The sequence below is a fragment of the Panthera pardus genome, unplaced genomic scaffold (assembly GCF_024362965.1).
Source record: "Panthera pardus isolate Hobbes unplaced genomic scaffold, ASM2436296v1 HiC_scaffold_1, whole genome shotgun sequence".
In the NCBI taxonomy this organism is placed as follows: Eukaryota; Metazoa; Chordata; class Mammalia; order Carnivora; family Felidae; genus Panthera; species Panthera pardus.
In genome coordinates, this window is record NW_026526654.1 from 83,183,856 (window position 1) to 83,201,192 (window position 17,337).

A 17,337-nucleotide genomic window follows, 5' to 3' on the forward strand; every position below is an offset into this window, starting at 1 on the left:
TTTCCAACTAATTGTGCTTTAATTATAAACTGAGGCCTACATTCATTCCTAGGCATGACTCAGGCTCGAATAGGCAGCCCATCGCTGCACACCCCCACCCCAGAGGCCCTCTTTAAAGTCAGCTGCCCGCCACAAGTGTATTGGAGTTCATAGTCAAACAGGCCAGCTTCATCCTGGAACATCCTAGAACATGTCCTTCACCGTAAGGCATCCTAGAACATGTCCAGCAATCGTGCCCACACAAGTAGGTCACAGGGGAAGACAGAGATGGTGATAAAAGTTTGGATTTGTTCTTTTGTTGCACGTTTTTTTTTTTTAAGTGGTCAAATTCAGCCAGTAGGAGCCCAAGAGTTCCTATAATTTTAGCATCAGAACATTTTTATGATCAAAACAAAGCGGAATTTATGTCAAAAATGTAATTATAAAACATCCCTCTGCCCCTTTCACCCTCCACCAAAGGACTAGGTGCTTTTGAAAGCCAATTTTTCACTTTCTCTTGGTGTCTGACTTTGTACCAGTTAGATTCCGAGGACCCCCAGAGTTTTCCTCTCACCCGTGACTCTGAGCCAGATTTACCCTGTGAAGCATGGTAAGAAGGGTTTGGGGAGGTTTCTTGGGAACAGAACGTGTCATGTGTGATGGATTGAATTCTGGTGTGATAGAAAGATTTGAGACCATCTGGGGTCTGATCCCACGTCTGCTACTTCTGAGTCCCGGTTTCCTTCGTAGTAAAGCAATTTTTGAAACAGGCATGATAATGCCTGTTTCGCTGAAGGGGGGGCTGTGAGAATTAGTTGGACTTAAATGTCTGTAGCTCCTTAGCTCAGACACGGTAGTATCAGCCCAGTAACTGCCAGTTTCCCTTCACCAACCAAGAGTCAGGATTTAGCAGACGCGAAATGTTGAAAGAAAGGTCAGCTAATCGGTTATTTACCATGGGGTGAAAGGCAATCCAAAACAAACCACACCCGTGTGTCTTCATCTTGAGAGTCAGGCTGTGGAGTAGACCTTCCGGAATTGGGGTGGTTCCTAAATTTGGTAGAAATCATTTAAGAAGTGAGAAGTTGTACTAGATAACCATAGGAGGCTTGGCTACCGTTACAGGCACCAAACACGTGGTCAGTTTCTAGAAAGGCTCAGTGAAGTGTTGGGCCGTCATGAGAGCGCCACACAAAGAATACACAGATACTGACCATCAGCGGCTAAAGCCCACCCAGCTGGACTCTCCCTTCTCATTCCAGGAGATGTGACAGTCCATCCTCTAAAGAAGGTGTGGGCTCTGCCTTTGAGGTCGGGGGGAGGGGAAAGAGAGGCAGGAGGAATGAAGACAGTCTGCAAATCGGAACTGCTCAAAGCCAGCACTAAGAAATGCACAGGTGAACACAAAGGGACACCTTGGGCTACAGTCTGTACGGCATTTCCTGTCAAGGTGACTTAAGGGATTTGTAAAGGTGAATAGGAACCGAGTTCAGAGACTCGGATGACAAAAGGGGTTCTAATAGAAGCTGTAATCGTGGAACGTGCACACTTTGGGCGCGTAACGTGTTTTGGTTGTGTGATGAGGGTGTTGGCCCAATTTTGGAAAGAAGCTGACCCTTACTGCACAAAGGGCTAAAAAAGAACCAAAACAAAACGAAGCAAAACAACCCCTTAAATCCCCAGCGCAGTAACGCAGTTTGTGTAGTGGATATTTGAGAAGCCTTTTCTTCCTGTACACAAAGAAGCACTGAAGTATAACAATTTCTTGGTATGGGAGGACAGTTGATGGATGTTGTGTTGCATATGGGGGAAGGGTTAAGTGCGCGGATTCTGGAATGAGCCAGAACTAATTTGTAATCCGTTTACTAATCAGATTACTAACTTGTAATCTGCCTCCGCCATTTACTAGCTGTTTGACCTTGGGTAATAATGTACTTAACCTCTCTAATCTTCAATTTCCCTATCCGTTAAAGGGGGGATGATAGTACCTACTTTTTAGGATGTTGTACGAATTCAGGAGATAGAGTATACGAATTGCTTAGCATGTAGGAAATACCCTTATTATAGTAGAGTATAACATTGCATAGTGTGTGTTACACTGTGTGTGTTATTACATAGAGTGTGTGTTACGCATAGTGTGTATTACAGCCTGTGGCCGGCTAGCTTGCCTGTGAGGACCAGCAGTGAAGATTGTGGCTTTGACCTCGGTGTTGGCTTTGCCTTTGTCTGTGGCCCCAGACTGGCTTCATCTGTCCTTGGTCACGGAGGAGCCAGATATTTATGAATGTGAAGGGAACAGGGCACATCCGTCACCCCTACAGGAAACATCAACCCAAAGCCTGCGGGTCTGTAGAGTCCTGAACATCTCTGGAGGGTGGTGTTTTCCCATTACGTGCGGAAAGAACCCACCCGGTTACTTAGACCAGGTGGGAGAGTCTCACAGATGGTTCCTTCTTGCAGTTAGACTGACGTGTCACACGGAGGGATCTCCAGCGCCGTGTGTTGGATACATAATCGGCCGTGTGGGTCTAACGTCTTGACATCGATCCCTAGTCCAAGGCGAATTTGTTTCGCCTCCAGGGCAATTGATGAGATGACACAGAGTACACTCTTACCCCGGAAATCGTTTGCGACTCGATGGTTATAAATACCCCCCGTGCTCTTGTATTTGGCGCGCTGTATGCAAATGGAGGCCGGAGTCCGAAAGCTCATTAGGCAAGAGACAGAGGCTGGGCGCATGGAGAGGACCGCGCGGAGCTGAAGCTGATAACCGTGGCCTTGTCCAGAATAGTGCCTGGGAGCTTTCTTATCTCCCTTTGACAGGAGGTGCCGTGGGCTTCCTGTGCGAAATCAGGAGTGAACGCTGCTTTCCTCTTGTTGTTCGGCTTCCTCCCCCCTCAAGACGGTTCCCAGCACAGTGATTATCTTTGCATCTTCAAACATGGCACAATCTACTTCCTCAAGAGCTTGATGTATTCTTAAGGCTTCGGCAAATTCCCCTCCCCCCCCCCCCAAATCTCTTTTCAAGTGCTGTTATATAGTCAGGCTCCTAAATGACCTTCTATTTTTATGGTTCCAATTACAAAGAGGGAAAAAGGAAAAAAAAAAAAAAAAAGCAGTCCCCAAATTAGAAAACAGCCACAGAATCTGTCCTGTGCACTCGGAGGACCTTTGCACCGGGGCCGGCCTGTGGTGTCCATAGGAGGGCTGGTGCCACTGTCAGCACCCTCAGAGTTTGGGGGCAGGGGTGGGGGTCAGAGGCTGACAGCCCCACGTGAACTCGGCAGACCGCGCTTCCCTCGGGAAATGCCTAGACTTGCTGGGCTCCAACATATTTCTCTGCCTTTTCCTGAAGACCAAAAGGATGCAATTAAGATCTCCGCGTGAGGCGTCCCTGGATCTTTGTCCCTTCTTTGGGGGGAAAAGAAAGAATGAAATGCAAAGCTTCTTTTCCAGGTACAAGAGAACTTCAGCCCTTCGATGGGAACGGTACCAAGTACACACGCACTGGCCTGATACAGGTGTGTGCGTGTGCACGAAACCCCAGCTACGTGGGGGGCAGATGTCCCGTGTATATACCCGTGTGTGTACCGAGTGTGTGTGAGAGATGCGAGGGCAGCGATGTTACAGTCTAGAGAACGGAGAATACCGATCGCGAAAAAGAGCGCGATGACGTGTGATTTCAAAACTGTGGCATTAACGTGTTTCAAGTTAGAGGAGAAAGGATATCATTCCTCTTGGGTTCGTTTTCTTCTACTAATCAGTAACAGTTCAGATGTTCACCTATTTTCCCTGATGATGATCAGGCATATCTGGCAGAAATCGCTTACATTCCTTACGGAACGGCCAGTCCTTACTGTTCTTTTTTATTTTAAATCTTATAATCTAACTTGTATAGAAGAGAGACATTTTATTTTATTTTATTTTATTTTATTTTATTTTATTTTATTTTATTTTATTTTATTTTATTTTATATATTTTTAAAAGTTAATTTATTTTTTTAAAACAACATGAGCATAATTTTATTTAGCCTCCATATTAGGCATGTTTTTTTTTTTTATGTCTTAAATATCTCCTGCCATTTTATTTTTTTTTTCAATATATGAAATTTATAGTCAAATTGGTTTCCACACAATACCCAGCGCTCATCCCAAAAGGTGCCCTCCTCAATACCCATCACCCACCCTCCCCTCCCTCCCACCCCCCATCAACCCTCGGTTCTCAATTTTTAAGAGTCTAGAAGAGAGAGATTTTAAAAACATCTGGGCAAGTCTGATACACGGAGCTGGTACAGTTAGGCGTTGTTACGGTAGAAGGTGTGCGCTCTTTTAGGGATACGTGGGGCTGAAATGACACGATGTCTGAGATTTGCTTCAAAATACTTCACAGAAGAGAAAACAGAAAGAAATAAGGATAGACCCGAACAGCTGTGGCAAAATCTTGATAACTTCAGTCTGGGCGGTGAGTCTGTGGGGCTTTAGTACATTAGGTCTCTACTTAACCAGTATGTTTGAAAATAACGAACAGTTAAATGAAAGCTCTTACGAGAAACAGCGTATCTGTCCCCCGTGCAGGTGTGTATGTTTACAGGTGTTAATGGAGTGCCAATTACACGCTAGGCCCTTGCCTTACTCTGAGGACGGAGTGACTAAGCAGATGGGGCCCCATCCCCTGGAGCGGCTGGCCCAGGGGGGCCACTTAGAAAGTGGTCAGTGCTCTGGGGGAGGACTTGACAGGCCCGGAGGGGAGACCACCCAGAGAGACTCAGTGGTTTAACAGTCCGGAGCCCCTTCTCAGCTCAAGGAGAGGGATAATCACAGAACTTTTTCCTGGTCACCACAGTCCCATCTATCCTACCTTCTTCCTCACCTACTTTATTCTCTATCATCGTATGTCAATCATTGCTGCCATTGGCTACCCTGGGTCAACCGCTCATTCTTTCTGGAACTGGGCTGTTCCTCCTGGAACAGCCTGGAGGCTGAAGTTCCTCCTGGTTGGAAAAGCTCCATAATCTGCCCACAACATGTATAAATTAGAGCCCAGCAGGCTCTCTGCTCACCACAAATTCTGGGTAGGGAATGCGTTGTGGATGGTCTTGACCGTCAGACAAGGAAGCCTGGGCTTTCTTCAGTACGCCCTTCGGAACTTTGGAGCAGAAAGGTTTCCACTAAAAATGCGAACATTCGGGGGATGGTCTGAGGTGGGAAAAGCCAGTGGGCAGCAAGGCCAGTGAAGATACTCCTGACTGGGTCAGAGTGGAGGGAAGTGTCTTTTTTGTTGTTGGGATTTTGTTAAGTTCACGCAGAACCTGGGTTATGTAGAACATGATACATGACAAATAAATATTTACACCAAAATTTGAGTAGTAAACCATACGAAAACCATAGTTTGCTGATAATAATGTGTGTTTGAGAGAGCATGTTACCTTCTGTCTTTAAAAGGGTACTCTACTAGCTAGCTTAATAAGAGATTTCATGGACTTTTAGAAACAGAGGAGATTGTTTTATAATTAAACACTCGAGGCCTAAGCAGTTAAAGCGCTTCTCATGATATCCCCAAACTTGGAAAGAAATAGACTGAATTTAATAACTGCTTCATGCTGTGTGTTTCCATATACACTTAATTAGCCCTGGAAAAAAATCAGCTGTATAATGGAATATTCTGATTAAAAGCCAACCTTTTATAGATGTGAAATGCTATTATTTCCTTGAGGTTTCCATTCATTAACGTAACTTCTTTTTTTTCCCCCCTGTGTTTGCATGTTTCCTCTCCCATGAACTCATTAAAATCTAGATACTCAATTTCCTAATTTTTGCATTTTTACTTAGTATTTAACATTTAGGACAGGAAGGATGTATGAAGATACGCTGGTGTGGGTTTCTTTCAGTTCAAGCAAAATGTGTTTTCTGTTTGTAGGTTCTAAGGATGGATATGGGGGGACACTCCAAGGGAAAGAAGAGAATGCATTTTGTTATCTTGTTATCTCAGGACTTAACCAGTGATGATTTTGATTCCACCTGTCACCCTGGACTGGACCATGCTACCATGCTACAAAGCAATATAGTAATGACCTACTTTTTTTTTTTTTTAAACAGATATGACTTCTGCTCCAGTAATGATGAGCCCCTGATCCTGGATACTGACAGCAACGTAGGAAACAGGATTGAGAGCATCACGCAGCGCACGGCAATAATAGAAGGAAAGAATAAGGTACTGTCTGCAAAAATGTGCATTTGGGATATTTATTTTAAAAACATGCACTCAGCTCCCGGTTCTAGGTTGACTAGAGCCAGAAGTCATTCGAATGCTCAAACAAAAATTCAAAGAGAAGAAAGACAAGATCTGAGACAGGTCTTCGTGCACAGATACTCTGAGACTTCTCGCACTCGGTTCTCCAGTTCCCACTTCCAAAGGAATGAGTACTAGGTCCCAAAGGAGCTGCCTCTCAAATATCAATGGCTCTCGACCCTAGCTGAGTATTAGAATACTCCACGAATTATTAATTGCATTTGAATCTCTGGAGTAGAGCCTAAGGTTCATAAAAATTACCTGGGAGATTCTAGCATGGACCCAGGACTGAGAATCCCTGATAACCCATAGAGTAGGGTGTCGATAAGCATAAGCTGGTACAAGACTTAGGGCTCGAGTGGAATGTTTCCATTTCACAAAACATGTTGTTTTTCCCCCTCTGTCTTTGCAAGGGCAAAACCTTACTCAGGGTATGCAAACACAGTATGTTAGGATTCCCTGACCTAAGAAATGCAAATCAAAACCACGATGAGCTGTTGCCTGACACCTGTCAGAATGGCCATTATCAAAAAGACAAGAAATAATAAGTATTGGTGAGGATGTGGAGAAAAGGGAACCCTTGTGCCCTGTTGGTGAAACTCTAAATTTACACAGCTGCTATGGACGACATGGAGGTTTTTGGAGGTTCCTCCAAAAATTGCAAATGGAACTACCACGTAATCCAGCAGTTTGACTTCTGGGTATGTATCCAAAAGAAAACAAAAGCACCATGTCAAAGATACGTGCACCCTCAAGTTCATAGCAGCATTACTTACAGTAGCCCATTTATGGAAGCAAATGAAGTGTCCATCAGTGAATGAATGAAGACTATGTGGCCTGTGTAGACACAAAGGAATATTACTGAGCCACGAAAATGAATGAAGTCCTGCCACTTGGGACATTGATGGGCTCGGAGGGCATTATGCAAAGTGAAAGACGGGCAGAAAAAGACAAACACTGTCTGATCTCACTTACATGTGGAATCCAAAGCAAAACCCCAAGCTTATCGATAACAGAGAACAGATTGGTGGTGGGGTGAGGGGTGTGAAAAATAAGGTGATCAAGCCAAGTTCCAGTGATAAAGTAACTGAGTCCTGGGGATGTAATGCACGACATAGGGACTATCGTTGATAATACCGTATCGCATATTTGAAAGTTGCTAAGAGAATAGACGTTGGTAGTGCTCATCACAAGAAAAAAAAAAAAGTTGCTTAACTATGTATGATGACAGATGTTAACTAGACTTATTTGGGTGATTGTATGGTAATACATGCAAATTACGCTCTCCATTTGAAACGAATACAATGTTATGTATCAATTATACCCCACCTTTAAAAAAATAGACTTCTAACCAAAAAAAAAAAAAAAAAAAAGTTCCCTGACCTAATGAGAGCCTAGTAGGCATCGTTGCTGGTGCTCTTTTTAGTATTAAAACATTTTTATTGAGGTATGATTGATGTACAAAACACTGTACAGATTTGACGTATACAGTTTAATGACTTTGGAGGTAAACGCACAGCCATGAAACCATCACCACAGTCACTGCCATAAATTCACCCGTCGCCTCCAAGAGTTTCCTCCCATTGAATATATGAATGCATGAATGAGCGATACCCCTTAGCAGATGTTTCCATACAGGCCACAGCATGGTAAACTAGAGCTATTGTGTCCTATGGTGGATCTCGAGGACTTAACCTAGCATAACTGAAACTTTGTACCCATTGACCAATGTTGGAAATCCAACTCCTCCTCTAAAAAAGGACGCCAAGAACTGGCAAGGCTCAGAGATTTTACCCTACTTCTAGGCTACCACAGTTTTATGTTTGGTGGTTGAAAACCTGCTACTCGTGGGCCAGATGCAATGGACTTTATTACTCTCAGCAGATCTCCTGAGCTTCATGTTGGCCTTGGTCCCCCCCAGCCCTCAAGTGTCCAGGTAGAAATTGTGCACGCAGTGGATTTGCATAAGAGCGGAGGAACCTTGAACTTAGGGAACGCACACTGGGTTGCCTTTGCCGCCCTCTCCGCAAAAACACTGTGCGTTCGCTGCGCCCCTGACCTCCACTGAGCCTCAGTAGTAGCTGACATCTTCTGAACTGGGCACATCTCAGTAGACCTGAGGCCTGGTGACTTTTGTCTGTTGACATCAGTGAAAAATACACTTAAAAATCTGCTCTTATCAGGCACAGGGGTAGCGATGCTTTAAAAAGGAGAAACCTATCAACCCATTGCCAAGTTGTCTATTTATATATGCATATCTTGATTTGGAGCCGTTCATTCGTATGGATACTGTCGGCTGGAGTGTGATTATGCTTATGTTATCTGTGTGTCCAGCTGTATTTTTTGCGTTTGAAGGCACCAAAGTAGACGGCATCATTCCCCCCACATAGGGTTGAACAATAACAAATAACATCTGAATTCCTCATTCTGTAAAACTTTTTGACATTCGCCAGTCTTTGGGCAGAGTGCTTGTCTCCTTTGTAAAGATGAGAGGGGCACCTGGGTGGCTCAGTCGGTTAAGCATCCGACTTCGGCTCAGGTCACGATCTCACTCACGGTTGTGGGTTCGAGCCCCGCGTCGGGCTCTGTGCTGACAGCTCAGAGCCTGGGACCTGCTTCAGATTCTGTGTCTCCCCCTCTCTCTGCCCCTCCCCTACTCGTGTTCTGTCTCTCTCTCTCTCTCTCTTCTCTCTCTCTCTCAAAAATAAACATTAAAAACAATTTTTTTAAATAAAGATAAGAAAAATGGGGGTGACGAGATGAACTCAAACAGCTTAAATGTGGTAAATGAGAAACTCAAAGCAAAGTGTTCCTGTCCCCAAAACCACTGCTCTACCAACTAGGTACAGAAATTACAGTGGTGACGGCTTGCAAAAAAATGTGAACAACCACTTGTCAAGGATTTAGGAAAAGTTTTTATGACCACAGCGGTGGTTAAAATTCTTTTTCTCTAATAGAAATGAACAGTAGTTGAAAACGTCCCATGATGGATAGCATGGGCAAGAGCACTTCAATGAGATGCTTTGAAAAGAGGAAATTCTGTAACCTTGAAAGTTGGAGTGACACCCCGTTTTTTTAAAAAGGAAACGCCTCAGAGTAGAAAGCAAGGCGGTTGTCACAAAGTACTAGAAAACTCTAAGATGCCATCAATTGTGTCAGTTTGTTTTGCCTTCTGACCACGTCAGGTACACGTACCGTTGGCTGCTGGATATTAACACGAGAATGTATGAGCCTACTTTCAGCGGCAGCTTCTAGTCCTGTTGTGGCATCCTAGCCACAAAAATACACAATAGGAAAAAAAAGTGAAAAATGAAAAAGCCAGATGAGGTTTCGAATTAGCCTGAATGAACCCTGAAGCAGCAGCTGGACTCCATGCAGGATACCTGGAAAGCACAGGGCGAGTGAAGGCCCAAACCCGGAGGGAGAGAAGAACTTCCCTGATTGTCTGTCATGTGGCTTGAAACAACTTTATCGTTTCGTAATTTTGTACTTCTGCAAAGGTTTTGTTTTTAATTTTTTTTAATGTATATTTATTTTTGAGAGAGGGAGAGACAGAGTGCAAGCCGGGGAGGGGCAGAGAGAGAGAGAGAGAGAGAGAGAGAGAGAGAGGGAGACACAGAATCCGAAGCAGGCTCCAGGCTCCGAGCTGTCCGCACAGAGCCCGACGCGGGGCTCGAACCCACGAACCCCGAGATCATGACCTGAGCCGAAGTCGGACGCTCAACCCACTGAGCCACCCAGGCGCCCCTGCGAAGGTTTTAAATATAGACCTCCAGACCCAGTGGGCACTTGTGTCCACAAGACTGCTTTTCTGTCCATGTTTAGCAAGCATAGTAAAGTCCCAGCTTAGACTATAAATGACCCTTTTACCTACAGTCACATAACGAGCCTGCCCAGCGACACCCCTCCCCCTGACAGATCAAGAGGATGGAGGGCTCACTGGAGCATCCGTAAGATTCCAGGCGTTTCCTTTTTCCCCCCCCTTTTTTTTTTTTTTTTTGTTTAACTCCTAGAAGGGTGCAGAAGGACAATCAAATTTAGTTTCCTTATTGGCAAGTTTTGGCCTAGATCTGTGAAAAATGAGTCATCAATTGGAGTTGCTGATAACAAGTGAGGAGTTTTAGTATTGTTTAATGGGGTTGCCAGACTGTTGGGGTTGCAGCTATGGAGTAGGAAGTCGAAGGGACCCTGGGTTAGAAAACACAGTCAGGAAATACATATTACGGCGTTAACTCCGTGAGGCGGGAGAGTTGCGACAATTTTACCGTTCTGGCGACATTTCCGCCGAGGTAGTTTGCTAGTTTGGAGGTTACCTTGAGAAGTGTGCCATATGGGACCGATCCACGAAAGAGGCATGAAACCTAATCACAGAATTGCAGTTCGGGTCTCATTTCCCATATTCCTCCAGGCTTTTTTTTTTTTTTTTTTTTTTAATTCTCCTGTTCTATTTTCCCATCACTTGGCTCGAACGTGCCACCCGAGGTTAATTTTAGATGCTTCCATGGCCTTTATATATCTACTCTTATGTCCCCCTGACACACTTAAAAGGAAACGATATTAGAAACATCCCGAGATTAAAATCACCGTTCCATATTTAGACCTTTTAAAATGAGTTCTGGAAACTAGGCAGAATTACACATCATCCCATCCATTCTCTTCCATGAGGTTCAAAACCGCATTGTAGTAGGGAGTTACTAATGCTTGGGGAGAGGGAAGGAAGGAAGGGGTATGAATAACTTCCCACTTTACAGTACCTGACAACACATTTCATCAGCATTCTTGGGTCGTGTAAAGGAACCCGGAGAATGACGTTAAGGGTCTTTTTCTACTGTCTAAATCCTTGGGGTCCTGGCAGGGCAAGTTAAAGGCACCCTCAAGCTGTAGATTCCACATGTAACAACTCAAATTCTTGGCACTTGCCCTTTTCAAGTATTAAGTTAATATTTGGTGTTCCAACTGTTAGGCTATTTTCATGTTTTTCCCCCTTTGAAACAATAGTATTTGGTTACAGGCACCGGGGAAAGGATTTGTCCCTTTCACTCAGAAGACTCCTGCGTTTCGACTTAACGCCCTAGGAGAAGTTGTCTTCTGCCCAGAAAAACCGCACCCACCTATAATTCACACTTGAGCTTTTTCTGACCCTATAAAGTTTCTACTTCCGTTACCAAACATCTTTTGTTTTTCATGAAAACACGTTTCCGTTTGTAATTTAAAAATACATTATCTGGAAAAAGAAGTGCCCTAGAATCAGATAATTTTTAATAAAGTTGATCATAGGGTATGAATTTCATCTTATCTTTAAATTTCCTTCTTTATAACTTTTTCATTCATCCGTCCTGTTTTCAAACCTTATAATAATGTATCGGTTGAAAAACAGCTTGCAGCTTGTGTCAAATAATAAGAAAGAACCGAGTATTTCTGTCCCTAGGAAGATTTCAGCTTATGTGACCCATCTCTGCCAATTTAAGGATGTATTCTTCAAGAAAAATTCAATCCAAAGAGTAGACAGAACACTACCAATAGATCTGTGCTTTTCCATCTAAAGAGTTTTAAGGCGAGAAGCAGTTTCATGTAGAGATCAAGGGTGATATACCCACCTCACGGGGCTATAGGGAGGAGTAAATGAGATAATACCTCACACATTGGCACACAGCTAGAGGGCTACATAAATGTACCCAGAAACAAATAATGTAAACCCCCATCAATGTCATTTTCTCATTCGATTTTAATAGAAACTTGGGAGAGGTGAGTTCTGGAGCAGACTTGCCTATGGCTAAGGTGTTGGTTTGGGGAGGGCTCATTCAAGCAAAATAAGAGAGACTCGGATGCATTTGTATCTCTGTGGCTCATCGTGTGACCTGTATTCCTTTCATTCCTAGGTATCTCGATTTTATTCTCTGATTATACAGGGGTTCTGAGCTATCCATCTGTTCATTGGAATTATCGCCAGATTGCCTGCCCAAGTCTTAACTATGGCAGATGTGCACGTCTGAATTGACTTTCCCTTGCTCATTTGCTTTGAGTTCAGTGAAATCAAAATAATTTTAATAGAAACGCAGATAGAACTTTCAGATTCAGGTGATCACTGTCCCTAATATCAGCATTCTCGGTACAGACAGAAATGAGTTCCTCACTTATTTATTGAGCAACAAATCAAAGAACGTAGATAGGATTGTGCCGAGCCCTGCGAGGATAAACACTTGAGAGCTAACGTCATAAGAAAAGCAGTGCTTGAGGGGGCGGGGGGGGGGAACCTTCATTGGTGTCCCTTGGGTCTGAACTGGCTGTGTCTGGGCCCAAGTTTCCAGAGACCAAATAAAGAAGTCAGAGGCTGACTTGACGGTCTGCATTGTCCCAGCGGCCACAAGCTAACACTTCTTTTCACGTTGCTGCCTGCAAGCTTCTCTTCGAAGTACTTCCATTTTCTTCCATGGCTTTTAAGTGGGGGGGGGGGGGGGGTGCGATAATTCAAAAGAAATATTCTGGAGAGCTCTTTCCTCTTACTTGCCACCTCTTATATCGATTGATAATTAACATAGAGAAAAAAAATAATTGACATAGAGAAAAAGACCCCTGAGCTCCTTCAGGGTCTTCTCTACTGGTTATTTGCCTGCATGGGAGTGTTTTCTCTGCAGAAGAGAGAATAACACATATTTGGCCATCAAGTAGGGAATTTCGTCTCTATCACCTTAAAGTAGGCCTTCAAGGACTCTTCAAGATTAAGAATAGGGATTGTGTCACGTTCTTCTCTGTTTCCCCTACAACATCTGCTCAGTGCCTTGATGAACACCCAATCAGTGAGGGCGAAGTTGAATGAGAATTGCCACAAATTGCAGATGTTTTCGTTGCCAATAATGTCAACAACATACAGGATATATGAGCAGATGTAATTAAACAGATCCAACAAACAGAAGAGGAAACAACACGTAATATACACTCTACCATAGTGAAAATTACAGAAAATTTGCTGACCAAAACAAACAAAAAAACTAGGAGTGTAGTTTTCAGTCGTCTTGATCTGTAGATAAAAGACAGAAACATGTCCATTTATTGGCTGGGATAGGAGAACATAAGTGAAGTGACTAGCCCCTTACTTAGCAACTCAGAAAAATGTTAGGACCCTTTGTAGAGTTTGTGTTCATCGTCTTAGCATGCCCACTGTCACATTTTAGTCTATATATTACTTTAGCCTGTGAATCACTGGGTCTAATTAACGCTTCGGCGAGGACACCCCTCTCATCCAGAGGCATCACTACAGGCAGCCTCTGTAATTTCAAAGCCTCTGACCAGTGATTTGTGTTCTAGAGCAAGAGCTGCAACAATCTAGAAATAATGGGATAAATTCTTTTTTTTTTTTGTCCTTTTAAATATAAAAAACTTAACTAGCTTTTTTCATTTTTTTTTTAATGTATAAGTATGTATTTTTTGCCAGGCTGGGTTAAATTTTAAAACCAACCATCTGTTGCGTATTACTGATTTTTATCTTTATTCTTTTTTAATCGATCTTTAAAAGACAGCAAAGCGGGTCTTAAAGCTGTGTAAATGTGTGTCGCACTACTCTTTGAGACATCACAGCTTAGATCGTGCCTTCACACTCACCCCAGTGTCTCTTGCAGGGCTCATTAGTCAAATAGCACTAAAATCTAGTGAAATGATACTGTCGTATTCACAACTTTGGTCTTCATTTCCTAGACTGGGAATTGGCAGGCAAAGAAGTTGAGTAATTTGTGTGTGCACGCACACACACACACACACACACACACACTGACAACCTCAGTGAACTTTCCAGCCTCTCCCCCAGCACCTTCGGGGCTATGAGGCTACATTCTTTGCGTACAAGAAAGGGTTCAGCCAGCCTTTCTCCACTGTCCCTGCCCACTGGACATGCCCATTACAGAAGCAAACAGCAAAGAGACCTCCTGTTACCAAACGCATCCATAATCTCAGGTCATCCGAACAAAAGGGAAGGCCTCGGCCTCACCTGTTCCTCTCATTGACGTGGAAGTGACCACCTCACAGAGTAGGACGTGCCGTCCCGCATCTCGGCTTTAGGTCTATAATTGTTACGCCAGCAGCACGAGATAAATAAGCCTGAAACCCTCATACGAGTCGGATGTCATAGCCCCCGGTCTCCTGAGGATCTGCTTTCCTGTTATTTTTCCATTCTTGCTGGGGCTCGGCGGAGGGAGAGCCTTCTGGTAAACCACCGTGCGTGCAATCGTACCCTTGCTGAATGAATGGAAGAGCTGAATCATTGCAGCCCTCAGAAGAATCTTCGGGATGTCCAAATGGTTCTTTGCTCTCGCTAAAGTTTCCTTTTCTTTCACAGACGGCGAGTACCTTGGTTGTGGCGGACGCTAGGATTTCTGGAATCTACAGTTGCGTGGCTTCTAATAAAGTAGGGACTGTGGAAAGAAACATAAACTTTTATATCACAGGTAAGCGATACACCCTCTACTCACAAAGATAGCCTGGTGACCTTGATGTCCTTTCAATTTGCTTCTTGGTGCACTTAGAGCTGGAAGGATTTTTGTTTTTAAGAAATTCCATAGAATTGTTTGTTAAACGTTGAGTACCTTCATCCTTGCTCTCAGGAATAGAATTTGGCGTCACTGGATCTAACAAGTGATTTCTCTGAGTTCCCTTGTAGAGCCGTCTGTGTGCATCTTCCTCCCAGATTGGGTCGTGAGGTTAGGATCTTGTCGTACTCGTTTTTAAACTCTTTTCCGCACCTGGCACGGGGTCTGGTACATAGCGGTTGTTTGGTAATAATCAAGGAAGCCAAACCTTTGATGACATGTTTTTTTTTTAATTAAAAAGCTAATTGTCTCACAACGTCAGTCATTTCTGCTTTTGAGGAATGAGGCTCTCCTATAGAACTCTGAAACTGAGTTTGTTGACGGTAACTCATGTGCTGTTTTTTTGGTAGCATTTACTGATTTTCAGCCTTAAATGTGATGGTCTCTGCAAATCTTAAAATGTCCAAGGGACACAAATGGCACTCCCTATGTCCCTCCATGGGTACAGGAAGGAAGTAAGTAGCTCAAAGTATAAAAACAATTGCCTGGCTCCACACTCCCCCAATTTTCTGAGGAAACCCGGGCAGTTTGCCAGCTTTCTGGAAACTTCGCGCTGCATGGGGCAGGCTGCAGCAGTTGCCTAGAGTTCTCTAGAAAGAAATAGGTAGGTCTGATTGCATGAGACATATGGGATGTCAGATCACAGGGAGCCTTCCGGCAAGTTAGCCAATCCTCAGAGAAGCTGTGTCGTGGGAGATCTCCTGAGGTAGATTCTCACAGAATGTGAGAGCCGGAAGAGACTTGAGAGGCTATTCAGCCTGATAGCCCCCACACTTTCCAGGTGAGGAAATGGGGTTTGGAGAGGTGAAGAGGGACACAGCAGAGCCACTCCTAGACCGGGTCAGCCCCTGTCCCCTTACAGCTGAGAAGTATAAGGGAAATCGTGTTTGTATCTACTCCAAGTTGGAAAATTCCTTTATTTAGAGAAGGATTCAGATAGCCATTGTACACAATATTGGTTCTCTTATCAGTGTTGGATGATTTGGACCACTTAGGAACAAAGGTTTGTACTGTCCTTTATGTTTGATTGGAAACAAATTCCTATGCAAATCCCTAGTCACCGTACGTATGATTTAATGTATAAAAGATTGAGCAATCCTGTGCTGAACGTTCAACAAGTTTATACAAGTTTAGTGGGCACTCCCCATTGAATAGAACAGTTCAGCGCTGCCCTGAGCACTTGAACGGCTCTCCGTGAAGCCCCGTCTTTATAGGAAGACAGTTTTGACACAAAAAAGAAATGTCACATCCTCATATCAAGAGGCATGTGTAGCAGCAGGGTGGCAGGTGCATTTACCGATGCTAAGCCAGTGCTGTCCGATAGAGATTACAAGCCACACACGTAATTTAGAATTTTCCAGTAAAACTACATTTTTGAAGAATAAAAAGTAAGATGAATTTTATGTAAGCCAGTGTATCCAAAATATCATCATCTTGACATGCAATCGATATTTTTAAAACCTTGTTCGGCCTCAGTGTTTAAAATTTAAAGTAATTGAGATAAAACGGAATAAAATTCAGTTCTTGGCCGTCACACTCGCCCCATTCGAAGGGCTCGGTAGCCACACGTGGCCAGTGGGTACCGTGTGGTCCAGTGGTGCTCTGAGCCTCTGAGAAGGAAGGGCTGAGGTGGTCCGGGGGAAGGAGGGCATGAAATCTGACCAGGTAGAAAGAAGAGGCTAGCCTTGCCCTGACGTTCTCAGAGCCCAGACCGGTACCATGCTATGGTTCAGCTTCTCATGGGCAAACAGACCTCTCCACGATGGCCCGAAATGTGAGACACGGATGCCGAATTCGGGGACTACTCACAGGTCCACAGCGGGATGTGACAGTGCCTGAAGGTGCAGAAGGAACTGACCCCCGTCTTCTCTTTCTATTCCTGGCTCTGCCCCACTCGTGCACCCACGTGTATAGTCATCCAAGTACTGTCCACACCCCTAACAGTCTTCCCTGGGACCTAGAAGTGTGCACACTCATGAGCAGTCTGACCTCAGGAGGACTTTTTCAGTCTGGAAGCAGACTTGAGGCCATCTTTACAGGGAATTCTGGGATCCCCAGGACCCCCCCCCCAAAAAAAAAGACATGGAACGGGGGGTGGCACAGGCTTGGGGTGGCATGCTTTCCTGACCCCACAGACTCTTTATATTGGGGCGGGGGTGGCGGGAAGGACAGCCAGCATAGAGCCAAGTAAAGGCCCAGGGCAGGGACCCCTCTTGCCTGGATCTGAAGGCAGTACCGGAAGAGGAGTTACCAAGAGTGGAGGGGAATGTTGTGTTCGTTTCCTTGTTGTTCGGAGTCCCCCGAAATGATTAATTTGATGACCAGCCTCAACTGCAACAACCAATATCTAGCCCATCCTACTGAACTTTGCATTGTTGTGTGTCTGTCTGTGGTCAGCATGTCTGTTGAACGCAGACAGAGATTCCCTCCTACTCCTTCCACATTATACAGTTTTTAACCATGGGATGGCTGAAATCCTTTCTAGATCTCC

General features: G+C 44.2%; 1 protein-coding gene across 1 annotated transcript in view; it reads left to right on the plus strand.

Annotated features, from left to right (window-relative positions):
• Positions 1-17,337, plus strand: part of FLT1 (fms related receptor tyrosine kinase 1) — a 173,959-nt gene that overhangs the window by 76,534 nt on the left and 80,088 nt on the right. The window contains exons 12-13 of the mRNA XM_019447888.2: positions 6,075-6,189; positions 14,597-14,705. Of these exons, the coding sequence (XP_019303433.2) occupies positions 6,075-6,189; positions 14,597-14,705 (224 nt within the window). The remainder of the gene's footprint in view (positions 1-6,074; positions 6,190-14,596; positions 14,706-17,337) is intronic.